Below are 18,436 nucleotides of genomic sequence, written 5' to 3'. Positions count from 1 at the left end.
GCGTTTAATTTGCCACTTGAACTGATTCAGAAGATTGAGTAACAAATACGCCGAAATCAACACTTGCTAGAACGCTTATCAAAGTAGCTGCTTCATCATTCCGCACAGACTCTAATAATTAGGTGAAGCATACGTAGTCGTGGCCTCGGAACTATCAATTACTAGTTTACTCCCGTAGCTTCAAATTGCTTCCTCTAGACCTGCAGTGCCCACGTGTCGCTTTCGAGAAGAATCTTTTTATGGAGAGAATGGCTGCCAGGAAAAGACAAAAGCGCATGATGTATGTCCAAAATGTTGTTCGTGCCCATTTTTCACCAAGTGCATCGTCACTGACAAGTGGCCTTGAGCCATCTCAAACTTACGAAATGTTGAAAAATCCACTTACTGTAACGAGAAACAAACAGCCACTGCAATGACGCAAGAAGCACCCGTTAGCTCGCGAATTCAAGGCGACCCAATAGCAGCACCGGTTTCTTGGAATATAGAAGCGAAGCAGATAAAACTGTTCCACAGAGATTCGCCTGCTCCGCACGACCGTTACGCACAATGAAGACTCCGCACCTGGCTGCGCTAGCGGCCATCCTGCTGGGTGCGTATCACACATCTACTTTACATTTTCACCTCATGTTAATATTTTTGTCTTCAAATGAATATTGAAACAAGGGCATTTACTCCCCGCTTTCATAATTATGTGGCATCCCAATTTTTTTTAATTGTGTTATTGTAAATTTAAATGGCAATAAGTGTTGCCCATTGTATTTATGTCAATAAGCGTAATAAAAACAAACTGCGCTAACAGGCACTAAACGTTGTTTAACCGGCGTATGCGGTGGATTTCAACTAAAATGATCAGAACCCTTCGCGTTTTGGATCGTTCGCGTGAAGCCTGATACATTTCTTATAGTTGTAATTTAGCCACCTCAATGCTAATGAAACCTTTCTCTATACAATGAAAAACAACTTTTAAATGAACTGAAGGCCTAAAAGTGGATTCACGTTAGAAACGTACTGTTAATCGCCAAAGGAAGCTTTTCTGCATTGAAACCAGTTGATTTATTTGCCACTGAATGACCAACAGCTGCCAATACACAAAATGCCACGTTGGTACATGTGGCGTTCCGTGCAGAACATTTAGGTATCTTAGCTCTACTCTAGACGCGTGCAAACTAAGGAAAATATGGAGTACGTGCAATTAAAGACTAAAAAATGTTGGCTTATGTTTGCACATAAATATTTACCAACTCTTTTATTCTATTTCAAAGTACTGGTACAACCTGTAATGCTGCTCCTTTTATTTAACCGAAACAACAAAGGCCCCGCTGATAAAAAATTTGGCCATAAACTATCAATGCACCCATCTGTATATTTTAAACATTAGAAATAAACTATCAATGCAGTTGTATGTATACCCTTAAACTATCCTTGAAAACAAGATATCTCTGCCTCCTTCCTGAGTATTTTACTTAGCAAGCCCCAAGTTTTTTTTTAAGTAACCGAGCCTTTCCCAGCCTTCACAGAATTTCCTTTGGTAAATTTACGTTAATAGGAATAATCTCATACGCTTACAATTACAATTCAGAGTTTTCTTTAGGAGCATCTTGTAGTGAAAGAGAATTTAGAAAACGCCAGACCATGCCTTGTTAACTAATGGGCCGTGTATGAAAATAGTCGTTTGTATTCGAATTTTAAAAAAAGTTGGCATATTCGAAATATCTGTAAGAATATGTATAGCGTATTGAACTTACTGAGGCAATTTTGCAGCCAAGGTCACACGAATTCTGTTTTCTTTATTTTTTCTCTGATAAAGCCTATAAGAGCACGTTCAGTTGTTTTAGACTAGCAACACACGCGAATCGACATTAAAATGTTGTGCAAAGATTAAAGCTACTGGCAGTTCTTTGCTACTCTCAAATGATTTTCGCTTTAGTATCATGTACATAACCCCGACGGATAAGTAGTTCATAATTGTTGCAGCTTTATATTTTGGTGACTGGGGATACTTATGTTTGGTAGTTCCTTTGTTTACGAATAGGTTGATTATTTTGTTTTCTTTTTTCAAGCAGTATTCTACGCACGGTAAAATCTATAATCGCAATATTACTTTCTCTCTTGTGCCTACAGGACGAACATAAAATGCTGGAGAAGTGTCATTAAAGAAAAATTTTTATGTAGTTCTTTCACCTAAATAACCTTTCCCTCACACTGAACTAAACGACGTCAAACATACGAAGCAACAAACGACTAAAGCAATATTACTTTCCAATCGTTTTCTTTTTATTTGGGAAGTTCTCACGCCGCACTCATGCAGTGCTATAGTTCAATTAGCGGTAGTTGTAAAATACCTTTCATTGGCCACAGTTTGAGTGAATTTACTCGACGCTGCAACAAGTAGTTAGCTAAGGATTGTTAACATTGCTCTGTGCACTTTATTATGTTCTTGCGGTTTTTTAGTAGCCACATTTTTTGGCGACCGACCAACTTATGTATTTATGGTTGCTGCAGTACGAGAAATTTAAATGTATACCTTTACAGGTCAGCTTGTGCTGGGAACCTTTGGAGAACCACGTAAGTTAAAAAAAAAAAAACTCGGGAAGCTTGCGCTTAGTCGCGCAAGGCTTGAACCGTAGCAAAACTGCATGATTTCTTTCTACGTGAGCAGTGAAGGAAAGATCACCCCCACACATTTGTAAAACTTTGAAATTCCTTATTGACATGTTCCGTCGGCGCATTACAGTGGGCTAGTAGTGGTAATCATCACTGGTGAAGCTGCAAGATTTCTTTCCACGTGAGCAGTTAAGGAATCATCCTCACTGCCCGTGCTGGGGACGCTGGCCGGTCGCCGCGATGCATGAGCTCACTTTCGGCATTTTCTCGCACTTCGGGGTTTTCGCCAGTTTTGTTTTGTTTGCTTGGGCCACTGCTCGCACCGGGACGCTGAGCTGTCGCCGCGAGGCAGGCGCTCACGACCGCTCGTCATTTTGTTGCTATTTTTAACGTGTTACGCGCCACACATTACGGCCATATACAAACCCTCCGGTGGTACAATGTACTTTTTGAATGTTTCCGTGAGACTAGAATAACCTTTGAGCACGTAACTGAGAAAGACACCGCCATGCCAACCGTTTTAACGTAACTTTGGAAGGACAGCACAATGGTGCAAACGAGGAGTAGATGCGTTATGAGTGATCCCGGCCATTTATTATTAACGTGAACCTCCTGAATAAACTCAAGCCTTATTTGGCACGCCATTTCCTTTGGAGTACACAATTTCCAATCCACTACAATTCACCAAAGCACTACACACGTCCTTTAAGCGTGAGTACTGGCTTTCACTCATATATACCCATCTTGGCAGTGCTACTGGAGAAATTTCCTTTCTAATAGGCAGTCATTGATTGCGTTCATGCAAGCAAAACTATTGTTGAATTGTTTCAAACGGGATTATCGACCACTTACACCCGAATCTCGAACTTCTGTGTGCCTAACGACCTTCACACTATTCTGGAGCCTTAAGCTGACTGTCAGTGACTAATGCAGATAACAAAATTGTCCCAATTTTTACCGTTGTAATGCGTTCTCGATACGCTATAATACAGTCCCTATTAGGTGAATTTGTAACTTAGTTTACTGCAGTAGTTGTACACAATCTTCCCTGTTTTTTTCTTAAAATTTGGCGCTCGTTTTGTTGCACTATGTAAGAGACATTTCTGTTCAAAATACAGTGTGACTCCTGGTAACGAAAGGATAAAATTATCACTTCTGCAGAAAAGGAACCCCGCACAACGATAAAACACACCGAAAAGATTCCAGTAACAATAAGAGGGAACAGCTTTAGTGCGTGCTCCGGAAGCGTACAACAGGACGAAAGTGCATCGTTATGCACTCAGGCATCTGCAGCTGGAGCGCCACTGAGTGTTGGCGTCCCCAGTGTAAAAATGGCAGTTTTGCTGCTGAGGCCCGGTAAATGACGAAGGACATTAGCCTCTAACCAAATAACGTCTACTGATGATGACTGATCGGGCAAAATATAGTCTATAAAAAATATCGCGTCGTTGATTTGCGACACAGCGCAGCAGAAGACAGTGGACAATGAAGCCGAGTCGGTAGCGTTGGCACTACCATTGCGCAGCTGCTGCCTTAATTTGGAAGCAGCGAAATCTCACCGCTCGTCCTGTCCGTCGTCCGGCGTCCAATGTAGACTGGAATGTGCTGCGACTTCATGGGCAAGTAAGCAATAAATGATGATAGTGTAAAGCTGACTGCGACAAAAGTTTCAGACCGAGGGTCAACAAAAGGACCAAAGGGAACCCCCTGGTGTTGTTATAACACGCAAACTAGACCACCGAGGCGGGCCGAACGCAAGGCATGGTTGTCCTGATTGCGGAGGGTGTGAAGGAAGGCCTGTCATGCAGTTTTGATTGATTGATTGTTGGATTTAACGCGCCTATGTAACGCACGCGATGCGGCGCCGTAGTCGAGGGCTCCGGATTATTTTTTACCACCTGGGGATCTTTCACGTGCGCCGAAATCTCGTACACACGGGCGTTTTAGTTTTTCGCCTCCATCAGAAAAGCGGCCGCCGCGGCCGGGAATCGAATCCGCAACCTCGTGCTCAGCAGCGCAACGTCTTAGCGAGTGAGCCACCGTGGCGAGTGGACGTGATGCGGGCCTCTAAAGCCGGATCGAGCAGTGTGCGTCACGCCGAGCTTTTTAAGGTCGTAAGATAGAGGGATGAGCTGCTGGCTGATTCTGAAAGATCGATGATTGTGAGGTTTAACGCCCCAACGCTAGATAGGCGATGAGGCGGGCCGTAGTTGAGGGCTCAGGATTAATTTAACCACCTTGGGATCTTTAACGTGCGCCGATATCTCGAACTCACGGGCTTTTTTGTATATCGCTTCCAACAGAAAAGTGGCCGCCGCGGCTGGAAATCGAATCCGCGTTCTGGGGTCATCAGCAGAACTCGTTAGCCTCTGGGCCACTGCGGCGGGTCATTCTGAAAAATCGACCAATACATTGCTCAATATTTTTGCCATGCATTATGCTTTACGTTTGCGCGGCTACGATACATACCTTCACAAAAATTGTCCTTCATGTCGCAATGCATTTAATAAATTGGGCAAGGTCATGCACACCACTGCCCCGACAGATGTATTTTCTTGTGGCATTAATATTGGCAGGGGCCTACTGTGTCCTTTTTTCCTGTTTCTAATTTTTCACTTGTTTACGTTCCCTCAGTTCTTTTCGGGCGGTCACAGCTCCCTGAAATGGAATCTTGCCTGCGTAACTAGTCGGGGAGCTTCAGTATTCAGCCATTTACTTATACTACTCGTCATTGTAAACCAACGTGAATGTTAACATTGGGACTCGCGACTGTCACATTCCCTTGGAATATTTCGTATGAAAACAGGATAATAAATACATTTACCTTTTCTTTCGATTCCCCTTTTGCTGTCATTTCGTTGCCTTCTATATATTATTAATCGCTAATTTATTTGTGTATTTACTACTCTCCACTATTCTGTTGTACAATTTTTTTACTATTCTCTACTCTCTAGGTAGCATTACTCCCCAGGTTTACCACGCTCTTGGTAGCACTAAAACTGATCCCCTTGTGCAGCTGTCGTCGGCTACGGTGTTCCCGCAATCACTACACAACCATTCCCCTCTTGTAATCAACCGGGCGTTTTCATTTCCGGGTGGTGGCAGCGATTTCTCGTGCTCCCTGTTCACTGCACTGAAGACGGGTGGCTGATTACCAGCGGTAAAGGGTTGCGTCGTACTTGCGTGAACACTCTAGCAGACCACGGTAGAACTGGCGGAACCATTCTGCGCATGTGAACTGTACGATCTATTCTCCCTTCCTTCGACGCCTTCTCACTTGATAAAGTGCTGACACACCCGTCGGTCGACGTTCTCAGGAAATTAATACAATTCGACAGGTGCCCCATAAATTATATACAGCACGGGTTGAAGATTTTGAGGGCATTATTCCCCCATGTGCCTTGCCAACAACCTCCCCGTAACTTTTCAAGAAAGTCATTCCGATATAAAATCAGGCCGGACCTATTCTATTCATGCTGGCAGCCGCATCAAAACCGAAATATATTGAAATTTCACTACGTCGCGCAACGTTTACTTTTTAGGACACCTGTGCATCTTTTTTTTGATTAAACTAATATCCGTGGTAATGTTTTTTTTAAAGAACGAATCAAACAGACAACGCATTAACAAAGCGGTGCCCACAGGTCGCGCACTGTGCAAACAGATGACCCACGGGTAATCCGAATGCAAGAAAAGAGAATTGAACATAACTCGTTTCAATTCATAGCATTAAGATCCCAGGAAATGATTGCGAAGAGTGAAGGTAGAGAGAGAAGCAGTCGTTACCTGGCAGCGATGGCTAGCGCCACTTGTGTTGTCGATATTTCCACCGACGCAAGCAAATGGGCGAAAATTGGTTTCACTCTTTTATGGAAGTAACGAAAACAATAGCGTAACAGAGCTCATTCGCTATAATAGTAACGTACTCTCAAAATATTAGGTCGCTAGGTCCAGCATTTTGTGCAGCATGTTGACACCACTCCTTTGCCGTTTGACATCGTTTAGGGTAATTTCAACAATCCCCTTCACCCTTTCTATGGTTCATTGGAGAAGATCTCGACATTGGTGTTTTTGTGTCGGGCTCGAAGATCTCGACATGGGTGTCGGGCCACATTTATCGGTAGGACCAAGTGGATATATCAACAGACTGAACTACTTGTCATATTAGGGTTAGGTTGAGCAAGACCCTGTAAAACACTTTTTATCCGACTAGACGAGCGCTAGTTTAAAATACATTGATATCTGAACGGCCTGTGCTAAAATTAAAAATTTATCAAAACAAGACATTTAGCCGTTTTAATTCACTCGGGTGTCCTTTTTTAGTTAAGGACAGGAATGTACTCCTACAATTTCAAGCCTATAGGAGCAGGAGTTTGCCTGGGGGTTGATGTCGCCTGTTACACCCTTTTATGCAGTTAAGGGGCAATATAAAGTTTCTTCTCGCTCTTTTAGAGACCTTGAAGGGCAAAGACCTTAAAATTGCTTCTGTGTATTTTTATAAGTACCGTTCTGCATCAAAAATCAACTTGATATATCAATTGCTCGAACATATATTTTGCACCTGTAAAATCACGCAACTTGTTCCACAGTTACATTTCAAACCATTACGGTTATTTAATGTGAAACCCTTAAATTACTTGTGAGACAATACTTCCTCCAGTGAGCAATATGTTAAAACCTTTGCGCAAACTTCTCCTATCCTTAAAAACTCCCAAGCCGTTACCACCTTTTAAGACATTTGGAGGGAAGTTTATATGTCTGGGGTTCCATGCAGTGTTTGTGGCTGTGAACGCGAATTCTGGACGCGACACGTGATTTAAGGTGCGAGGCATTATATAGCATCAAGTGTAAGAAAAAAAACTTCCATGTGTGTGTCTTATTAGCATGGTGTCACTCTGAAAGCCTCAGGCCTTTTAACTGACAGTTTGAAGCTCTGAGGGGCGTCAGGTGGCTCCGTCTTGTATCCTTCAAAAATATGTTGGACAAATATTGTTTTTTCCTCTTTGTATCGTGCTTGTATGTCTCTTCACATGGATATGCATCGTGAGTAGATTACTTAACAATCGGCTCCATTAGAAAGATGACAAAATCTTGACAAACCGCTAGCTTATCCGCTTCATCACTTGGATATGCACTTAAAATATATTAGTTCACACTCAAAGGCCCCATTTCCCAGATCAAAAGAGTCAAAATGAACGTGTCTGCGTATATGCATGAGTCTTTTTCAGAGATTGCCCTAGGTAATGCTGAAGAGATAGAATTCGATAATACGTTTCAGATGTATTCGGTATTACTTCATTCGGTATTACCCCATTTCATTAACCAGCGTACCCTGCAAAATCCTCGAGCATATCATCTACACACACATCATGGACTTCCTTGATTCCAACCATTTTTTTCATCCAGCGCAGCATGGCTTTAGGAAAGGGTTTTCGTCTGAAACGCAACTAGCTATGTTTGTTCACGACCTGCATGTTAACCTCGACTCTAACCTCCAGACTGACGCCATCTTCATCGATTTCGCAAAAGCATTTGACAAAGTTCCTCATGAGCGTCTACTACTAAAACTTGCCGCGTTACATTTAAATGCCGCCATATTGGCATGGATTAAAGAATTCTTAACTAACCGTTCGCAATCAGTTTCCGTCAACAATGAAATCTCTAACTCTACCCCGGTAAACTCAGGTGTCCCTCAAGGGTCTGTCCTAGGCCCACTTCTGTTCTTGATCTACATTAATGATCTACCAATTCATGTATCCTCTAACATACGCATGTTTGCAGACGACTGCGTTATTTATCGCAAAATAAACACCGTTTCCGATAACACGTCTCTTCAAACTGACTTGCGAAGCTTGCAAGAATGGTGTAACCTCTGGCTAATGGAACTAAACCCTAACAAATGTAAAACTGTGTCCTTCCACCGCCGTCGAAATCCGATTGTATTCCAGTACTAAATTGCTGGCACAACCCTCGAACAAGTTCCTTCCTATAAATATTTTGGAGTAACCGTTTGTAGCGATATGACTTGGGCAACGCACATTACGCACATCATTGAATCTGCTAACAAAACACTCGGGTTCTTAAAACGCCATTTGCGTCACGCCCCTAACAATGTCAAATTACTAGCTTATCAATCTCTGGTAAGGACGAAATTAGAATAAGCATCAGCCATTTGGAACCCACATCAGGCATATCTCATCAATCAACTCGAGTCGCTTCAAAATCGAGCCACACGATTTATTCACTCCAAGTACTCTTACGACGTCAGCATATCGGCACTGAAAACAGAATCTGGCTTATCATTGCTTGCATCTCGTCGCCGCATTTCTAGTCTTTGCCTTTTTCACAAGTTTTTTTACAGCTCACTCGGCAGGCCACCATACATTCTCCCACCGGCACGCATCTCCCATCGCACCGGTCACCCGCCACAAGTTGCGTGTTCGCATACGCGCACCGTCGCATTTTCGTCCTCATTCTTTTTTCGTGCAGCAACGGACTGGAACGGCCTTTCTAATGAAATCACCGCCATAACCTGTCCTTCAACCTTTTTGAACACCGTAACAAATTACCTTGCATTGTAATAAAATATGGCTTTCACGTTTTCATGTATGTACCCACCCCTTATGTAATACCCCTTCAATGGGGTCTTTAAGGTATTAAAATGAAATGAAGTGAAATGAAATGAAATGTTGTGTGGTATAGTGGTTCGCTGGTCATGCACCTTCACAAATGTGAATGGCTCAAAATTTTTGTATGGTTTCACCTATCATCATGAAAACATAATTTTTTTCTGTTACCGAAATTAGGCTTTTAGCTATTTTTGTCCTTGGCCAGCCCTTACTTGCTTGTTCTACATATCCACTACCAGTAAACATTTACAATGAATATTGACGAACGTTTATCTCCTCATAGTGTGCATTTTGTGCTCATAACGGATTGATTTTTGTTTGAAGCCACCTTCCATGTGCTCGCTTATTCCGACTGCTTATTTTTACGCTATGCCCAAAGAGAGGTCCAAACGTGCACCAGCTCAGCGATTAAGAAATGGCATAGTGCCGTCTGAATAAATTCAGTATGTTGTAATAACATCGAAGTTAAGTATATTTGACTGATTTTATCAAAACAAAAAATTATTAATTTCTATATTTGATTGTGATATTATACAATGCGTTAATAGCGCAAGCACGGTTTTAAATGCGTAATTCCTTGGTTTTTAAGGACGTTACCATTTCCTCTTTCGAACGAGACCATTGTAGCAGGGTGCGGGTTCTTCTACTTATGGAGATGACTGCTTTTGCCGGTTTTGCAGCAATGTTAATAGGCCTCCTGCTCTGGAGTTTTGGCGGCATGCAGCGCCCCTAGCGGCCGACGCCTCCGGGTAGTACAAAAGCAGACGACCCCCGCCGCTCTCCATGTGTTTTCAATAACAAGACACAGTGAAAGTTGGTTGCACTTAGTTTAATGGCTTTGTGACGCGTTTAACTGACTGAATACTGTATGAAATAGCTCTTAAAATAGTTGCAGAGGCTAACAAATAACGTCCACTAAACAAGCCGATTCATCGGCTTTCTTTTGAGTGAGCTGTCGCGGTCGTCGCGGCGTGGGACAGTATCGCAAGGTCGGGTGGTCTAACTTCCTGACTGCCATTACCGTTCTTTCTTCTTGCGTGCGGTCGACAAAGGACCGTTCACGAGTAGCATAAGCACGGAACGCTGCTGGTAACTGCAAGAGGTTGCTTCAGCGGGAGCATGCAAGCGAAGCGCAAGAATTGCGCAGCCGACTCAGCTGACACTGCTTGCCTGGCACCTCCTTGAAAACGAGTGGAAATTTTGTTTTGTATTTTCGTAAACTAATTGAATCTTGCGTAACGTTTTACGCCGCACGATTTGCGAAAGGCAGGGTACATGTATACTAACAAGTAGGTGAGGCAACAGCGTCAAATGAACAAATTAAGTGGTAATAAAGGACGCAAAACAAGCACCAAATCCCACGCCCGCTGCCTGCAAAGATGTGTACTTCTATATTGGCATAATATAACAGCCGCATACACGGCGCGCAGCCCAGAATACTTACATACGATTATCACCAACTCTGTTGGTTATCTTCTAGTGCAGGGGTCGTCGCTTACAATCTGAACGCGACACGACAGTTTTGTACTCAAATGGAGTTAGGCCGCGAGATAATAACAGAGAAATGGTCGCTTCCAGTTGAATTGCCCCCATCTTCACACTTCGCCAGATAATTGTCAATTCGTTACTAGATTGTGACTAGCAATTCGCTTTTTCTTTGCGTTTAAATGCCCCCTCCCCCAAACACCCGATTTGCCGTCCAGCCCTCCGCCGTGACGGCTGCATGCAACTCGGCCCTACAATTCAAAACGTTGCTGACCCTCATTCTAGCCTATAATTGCGAACTGGGAATATATAATGCAAGAGCGTAATTAAGTAAAGTGAGAGCAAACAAGGAAAGCGAGCGGCCTCTCAGTTCGCCCGACCACCTTGTTTTGCAGCCCCTAATTTCGGAATCACAGAACAAATTTCACGCTTCTGACGCTCGCTGCATTTTGTGGCTGAGACACACAACAAAACGGCAAGCTAACGCTGCACCATGTATGCGTAACGGCGATGCAAACGAGCACTGTTTTAATGAAAGTGCACGCATAGTGCGAAGGGTATGCAAAAAAGCGGCGCACCGCAGCAGGCGAGCCAGCGGTCCGCCGGACTGGCTGCCTTTTGAAGACGATAGTTTTTCTTGGGCGACTTAAAACCAGAAATTTTGGTATGTCTGTATGTCTGTGTCTGTCTGTCTGTCTGTCTGTCCGTCTGTCTGTCTGTAACTCGATTCAGCCACCCGGCCAAAGTAAAATAGGTACTGGGCAATATTCTTATATACTCACAGCCAAATGTAAACGTCTAAGCCTGGTTTATATGTTCATACTTATCAACTTTCTTGAACAAGAACAAGACATTATGCAAATATCAGACGGGAAATTAGTACACAAGTGATATTTAGTGTCCTTTTATTAAAAAATTCCAGGATGCTTGGTTTTTCGATAACAAATGATATTCTACATCTACTGCAGAAAACCGTCGCCTCCTGGCGGCATATAAAAAATCACTTGGAAACAGCAACTAAAGGTTCCACTAGCTAGGTTCCACGTTCTGCTTGGAACGCACGTGGAGCACGGCCACGCGGTTCTATAAACCTTGTAGTCGGCCGCCTCCATTCAGCGCGTCTCCGCCGTACTGCCGCGCTGACATCGAGGAGCCCGGCCTGTAGCAGTGGAACGCGGTATTTTCAAATCGCCTTGCGCAATCCTTTAGTGTGTTTACCTTGGGATGAGCGCGACGGTGCAGGAACAGCATGTGAGGTGAGCGGGAAAGCAAAGGGGGCATTTCCTTTGCAAATGTCTACAAAGACTATCGCCTTTTGACGACATTTGCAACGAAATGAGCAGATATGCGGCCAGTTTTTTTAAAGGGCGATCGCCTAATGCGTCCCTCTTATTTTTTGATCGGCTGTTGTTGACAAGTGCTTGTCACCTAGAGTGTTACTTTAAACTAGAAGTTTCACTTCAACTGGTCAGTGAACCTGCGAGTGGGAGAGCGCCGTCACCGTCCGGCACTTTCGTTGGCGCTGTAAACGTATTTAGCGCTGCAAAGCTTTTTCCCCTAATGCCAAGTTGATCGCCAGAAGAGACCGGACTCGTCGGTAATGGGCTGGTGACCACGTCGCAAAACAATCTGGAACATCGAGCTCATTTTGCTTCTCTCAACACGCGATCTTATGGGACCCGCGCAGCTTTGTACTACCCAGAAGTACTGCCCGGAAGCCGCTTGCGCAGCGCCCGCCGGTGCAGCGTAGGAGGCCTATATTGCAACTTTTAATATCAAAATTGAATATTATTGGAGAATTTAAAATTACCTTTTCCACCTCTATGAGAAAAAAACGTTCGAGCTCAAGAGCGACCGTATTGTTTTTCTGCGAAAAAACAAGGCGACGTCGACGAATTATATCAATGGGTCCTTTTGCAGGTGTTTCTGCCAGAGCGGGAGTCCGGGGAGGAACATCTGAAGACGATGAAGGAGCGGCAGGGAGCAGTGGTGGCGACGATGAAGGCGACAATGGATCATCTGGGGCAGCAGGCACCTCATCACGTGTTGGATCGATCAGTGGAAATGGCTTTGGCGGGGGAGCCTCTGTTGGTGCAGGCTATGGAGGAGGCGGTGCAGGCGCTGGTGGCGCATTAGGCGGCGGCCTTGGAGGTTCGGGCTTTCGAGCTGGCCTTGGCGCTGATAGCTCTGGTGGTGCAGGGTTTGGTGGTGGCGGTCTCGGCTTATCGTACGGAGGGTATGGCGGCGCAGGGAACTACGGTGGAGCATCAGGAGGGGCAGGAGCCGGATGGGGAGGCTTTACAAACATCCCATCAATAATTGGCGGTTCGTTAGCTGGAGGGCTTGGAGGTGGAAACGCGGGGCTTAACGTAGGCGGAGGCTCATCGGGAGGCTTAGGCATGGGTGGCGATGGTTCTGGAGGTTTAGGTTTCGGCACCGGAGGTGCCGGAGGCTTGGGCTTGGGCGGTGCAGGTTCTGGTGCAGGGGCAGGAATTTCCGTAGGAGCCCCAGGCTTAAGTGGCAGTTTGGGAGGAAGCCTGCCCGGTCTTGAAGGTGGAATTGAAGGCATTGGAGGCCTTGGATCGGGTTTGGGTGGATTGGAGGGAGGAGCAAATGGCCCTGGCTTGGGTGCTGGAATAGGGGCTGGTACACGCGGGGGCTTGCTTGCCCGGTTGCGTGCTCGAGCAAGGGCTCGTGCAGCTGCGCGTGCTCGTGCTCGCGCACGAGCTCGTGCCCGTGCTAGGGCGCGTGCTCGTGCTCGTGCTCGTGCTAGGGCAAGGCTAAGGGCTCGCCTTCGCGCAGGTCTTAGCTTAAACCTAAGAATAGGAGGTGGCCTAGACGTAGGGGGAGAAACTGCTGGTGCTTTGGGTGGGGCCGGGGATTTGGGTGGAGCCGGAGATGTTGGGGGCGGTCTCGGCGGAGGTCTTGGAGGCGGCCTCGGCGGAGGTGCTGGGGCAGGTGGCGGAGCTGGCGCAGGCGCAGGTCTAGGTGCAAACGGTGGGCTTGGGGCGTCCGGTGTAGGTGCCGGAGGTCCGTATGGTGGTTACGGTGCTGGATACAATGGTTACGAAGTGTTCCAGTGAAACCTTCCTGTAATACATTGCATTTTGGATGACGGGACCTGCTTTGTTCAATACCAAAGTTCAATGAAAATGACTGCGATACTGTGTATTGTAAAAGTCTGCATTCTACCAAAGTTCAATGAAAACGACTGCGATACTGTGTATTCTAAAAGCCTGCATTCTTCTGTATGAATCGACGAGGTCTCACTTCTGCATTGTGAATAAACGATGAAATGGGAGTGTAAAATATGAAGATATAACGTCTGTTCGGTAAGAGCTCTCGCTGTTTTAGCGACCTAACATATCATCCCGCAAAATTATTTTGGGTGTTCCAGATTTCAAGGGTCTACATCCCTCTGAAATAAAATGTGATCTTAAAATTCCGCAATAGCGTCGTTGTGATAACTCATTTCGCACGTACCCATGATACACCCGATGGAACAAAATTTAACAACATGTCTGTTGTGCAATTCTTTCCAAGTGCTTTTTGTTCATTAAAAAGTGCTGGCCCCTTCATAATGGAGGCACATCAGCATTACGCAAAAATTACAAATATATGCAGTTAGTGAGAAGCTTTTACTCGCAATGCCTCTTTGTCAACCGTTACTTCACTTCTCGACGCATGCGATTTGTTGTGTTTTCTTTCGCTAGACCACTTGTGCACTAAGCGAAATTATCTACTTTGAATAACACTGATTGCTTAAGGCAGGTTCCCATTTCAAACTTCAAGGCTTTATGTTTTACTGGTGACAACATCATTTTCAAACGTCAACATTTCGCCTTTTTCCCCGAAGCTTGTGCCACTGACAGATTCTCAGCAAGCAAACTTCTTTTCTCGTCGCTGATGTAACTCCTCTGAGAGCCTCGTCTGAGATTTTAGCCTACAGTGGGTGAGAAAAAAAATCTATTGCCAAAAAAACGGCACGGGTTTAGTTAAGTTCAGAAATACGCAAGTAACAGTAAACGAAATGACCCGCTATAGGCTCAAAGAGAGCAGGTTTGAAGCCGCTTTCAAATCCCGCGCATACGGATTGGATTGATTGGATTGATTAAACTTTATTTAAGCCGGCAGAACGACGTTTTTACGCGCCGCGACGCGGGCCTCGGCGTCGTCCTGTTAGCTACTCATCCGAGACGTGAGCTCGCAGTTGCCGAATCGCGAGTCTTATGCCTTGCGAGCGCCCGCAGGACCTGCTGGACGGCCCAGTGTTGATTTTCGTAGGTGTAGCTCCTTGCGGCTTCTGTAAGCCGTGGCGGGATGGTTCTTGACCTGGCTTCCATTGGGCTCGTGACACAGTTCCATAAGATGTGCTTCTGGTCTGCAGTCTCCCTGCAGCAGAGCTGGCACTTGGCAGTAGGGTATGCTTCCGGATACATTCGGTGCATCAGAGCCGGGGTGGGTAGGGACCCGGTTTGAAGCTGTCTAGTAGCACTGCCTCCGCCCGGCTCAACCCCGGGTCCGGTGGTGGGGAGGTCCTCCGAGCCAGGCGGTAGGCTTTGGTTATTTCGCTATAGTCTGTCATTCGGTCCTTAGCACCGAACCACGTTGGACGGTCAGTTGCGGGGGCGCGGTTGGTGAGTGCTCGCGCCTCCGCGTGTGCCGTCTCGTTGTGGTTTGCGTTCTTACTGGACACGTCCTTGCCCGCATGCGCCGGGATCCACTTCACTCGAACAGTTCTTGGGCCTTTTATACATGTATTGCGTAGCAACTGCAAAGCTTCTTTGCAGATGAGTCCCTTGGCGTAGTTCCGAACTGCAGTTCGTGAGTCGCTGATCACCGACTGGCAGCCTGCGTCGGTAATGGCCAGGGCGATGGCCACCTCCTCTGCGCGTTCTGCATCGGTGCACTTGACGCTTGCCGCCGTCACAGTGTCTCCCGTGGTGGCCTTTATGACAACGGCAGCGAAGGCTTCGTGTGGATATTCCGCCGCATCTACATAGCGAGCGTGCCTATCCTGAGCGTGTAAGTCGACGAGGGCTTTAGCCCTTGTCGCCCTTCTGCCCTTGTTGTAGTCAGGGTGCATGTTTTTTGGTAGAAGATTTACCCTGATCCGGCGACGTATCTCATCCGGGATGGTGAGTTTGTTGTCACCACTGCTGTGGCGTATATATCCTAGGTCCTCTAGGATCTTTCTTCCAGTCCTAGTTGTAGATAAACGCTCGAGCTGGGCCGTACGTTGTGCTTCCGCTATCTCCACGAGTGTATTATGCACTCCTAACTTGAGGAAGAGCGGTGAGTTTGTGGATTCAAACAGGCCTAGCGCGGACTTATAGGCCCTCATAATGATGGCGTTGATCTTATTACGCTCGTGTTGTAACCAGTTGCGGTATGCCGCGACATACGTTATGTGGCTGATCACAAAGGAGTTAACTAGCCTGATCAAACTGTCCTCCTTCATGCCAGCTTTCCGTGATGCAACTTGTCGGATGAGCCTCATTGCGTCCGCGGTGTTGGCTGTGATGCGTGCGATAGTCTCGCCCTTTCTTCTGTGCCGTTCGATGATCATTCCGAGTACTCTGATCTTGTGACTTCGGGAACAATTTGACCAGACTGCGTAGTTATCCTGATCGTGCCTTGTTGCCTGTCCGTAGTGCGACCCCTCCGTGGTGGTATAACTAGGAGTTCTGATTTGCTTGGTGAGCAAACAAGTCCTGAAGCATCCAGATGTTCTTCAATGGCGTAAACTGCTTCTTGTAGTTTGGTCTCAATGTGACCGTCGCTACCCCTGTCTACCCACAGTATAATATCATCGGCATAGATAGTGTGCCGGATCCCCACTGTGGCGAGTCTGTTGGCTACTCCTATCATACTAGATTGAATAGTAACGGCGATATCACGGACCCTTGCGGAGTGCCAGTGCTGCCGAGCTTCTTATCGTCGAGTTGTAAATGGCCTGCCCTTAGCTGAGTGGTTCTACCCGTTAGAAAGTCCTGGATGTAGTTATAACTGTGTTCACCCATGTTGAGCTTAGAAACTTGCGACTATATCGCAGAGTTCTTGACGTTATCGAAAGCACTCTGGAGATCAAGCCCTAGGATTGCCTTATTATATCTTGAGGCACCGGAGTCATCAAGGATTTCGTGCTTCAACTGAATAATCGCATCCTGGGTACTTAATCTCTTTCGGAAGCCGATAACCGCGGTTGGGTATAGATCCTCGCTCTCCAGGTAATCCTGCCATCGATTCAAGAGGACATGCTCCAGCACCTTGCCACACACGACGTAAGAGATATGGGCCTCAGATTGTCGGTGTCCGGCGGTTTACCTGGCTTAGGAATGAGAATGGTCTTCGCTGTTTTCCATTGCCGCGGCAGTGATCCTGTTTTCCAACACTTGTTGTAGAATTTTATTAGGTTTTCAATTGAGTGGTCGTCTAGGTTTCTGAGAGACTTATTTGTTACTAGGTCCGGGCCTGCTGCAGATTTGCTGTTTAAGTCGTGTAGTGCTACTCGAACCTCTTCTACATCGATTTCCCGATCGAGCCTTTTGTTTGGTAGCCCTTGGTATGGACCATGTTGCACAATTGGGGTAGGCGGTAAATATTTGTCGTTGATTTTCTTAAGTACCTCCTCTTCCCCAAGTTTCTGTATGGCGCGGTGCATAAGCGTGGTTAACCTATCACGTGGATGGGACTTTGATTTAGTTTCATCCAAGATATGGCGTAAGAGGTTCCAGGTCCTTCCGCAATGTAACTGTCCATCCGCCGCGTTGCAGATCTCATTCCACTGCTGAACGCAGAGGGCGCGGCAGTGTCCTTGGATCGCCCTGTTGAGCTCAGCCACCTTCTTTCTGAGGCGCCTATTGAGCCGTTGTTTCTTCCAGCGTTCCAGCAAGGACCGTTTAGCCTCGATGAGGTGTGCTAGTCTGCTGTCCATTTGCTCGATGTCTGCATCCGTCTCAATGGTTTCTGTCGCTTTTCGTACACCATCGATAAGCTCCCTGGCCCCGGCTTCTATGTCCTCGATTTCACAGTGTTCTTTGGGCCTACGGTCTCTGAAGGCGTTCCAGTCTACCAGTTTGTGAGTCCTGATGCTGGTGTCGTTGTATTCCGGGATGTTGATTTCAATTATAGTATGGTCATTCCAAGGTCGACTCCCGTGTTGGCCCAGGTAATTATTCCTTTATTATTGTTCTTCACGAACGTGAGATCAGGTGTGGTATCCCTGGAAACCGAGTTTCGGATCCTGGTTGGATTTGTCGGGTCCGTAATGAGCGTGTAGCCGAGGTCCGTGGTGTCTTGGTGTAGGTCTTTTCCCTTAGCTGTCTGTTTCTTGTAACCCCAAGCACGGTGCATCACATTGAAGTCGCCGCACACTATGAGTGTGTTTCGCCCCGCTGCAGTGCTAGCCCTGAGTAGCAGCGTCTTGAACTTTTACTTCCTTTGTGATGGGTTGCTGTATACGTTGAGAAGGTATAGGGTTCCCTTATTCCTCTTGCCGGGTATGATCTGGGTGAGCGTGTGCTCAATTTTTGCTTGCCCTTGCTGTAATTCATGTTCCACGAGGGTGAGCCCCTTTCTGACCAGTGTGCATAAGCCCCTGCCATCGGCGGGGCCCTTGTGCACCCTATAGCCGGGAAGAGACGGGGCGTTGGTGAGTGTTTCTTGAAGTAACAGTACATCTGGCTTCTTTGTGGTGTATGAGATATGTTGCTGGA

The 18,436-nt window shown here is 46.2% G+C and overlaps 1 protein-coding gene across 1 annotated transcript; it reads left to right on the top strand.

The window, feature by feature from the left end:
- The first annotated feature begins 446 nt into the window (after nt 1-446).
- On the top strand, nt 447-14,168 carry LOC144146918 (uncharacterized). The gene is made up of 3 exons (XM_077678881.1): nt 447-589; nt 2,533-2,565; nt 12,639-14,168. The coding sequence occupies exons 1-3, from the start codon at nt 547-549 to the stop codon at nt 13,799-13,801; spliced, it is 1,239 nt and encodes a 412-aa protein (XP_077535007.1). The 5' UTR covers nt 447-546; the 3' UTR covers nt 13,802-14,168.
- Nucleotides 14,169-18,436: the final 4,268 nt, after the last annotated feature.

The sequence above is a fragment of the Haemaphysalis longicornis genome, unplaced genomic scaffold (assembly GCF_048455015.1).
Source record: "Haemaphysalis longicornis isolate Haplotype H1 unplaced genomic scaffold, Haemaphysalis longicornis Haplotype H1 scaffold_7, whole genome shotgun sequence".
NCBI lineage: Eukaryota > Metazoa > Arthropoda > Arachnida > Ixodida > Ixodidae > Haemaphysalis > Haemaphysalis longicornis.
This window is presented reverse-complemented; position numbering and strand designations above follow the sequence as displayed.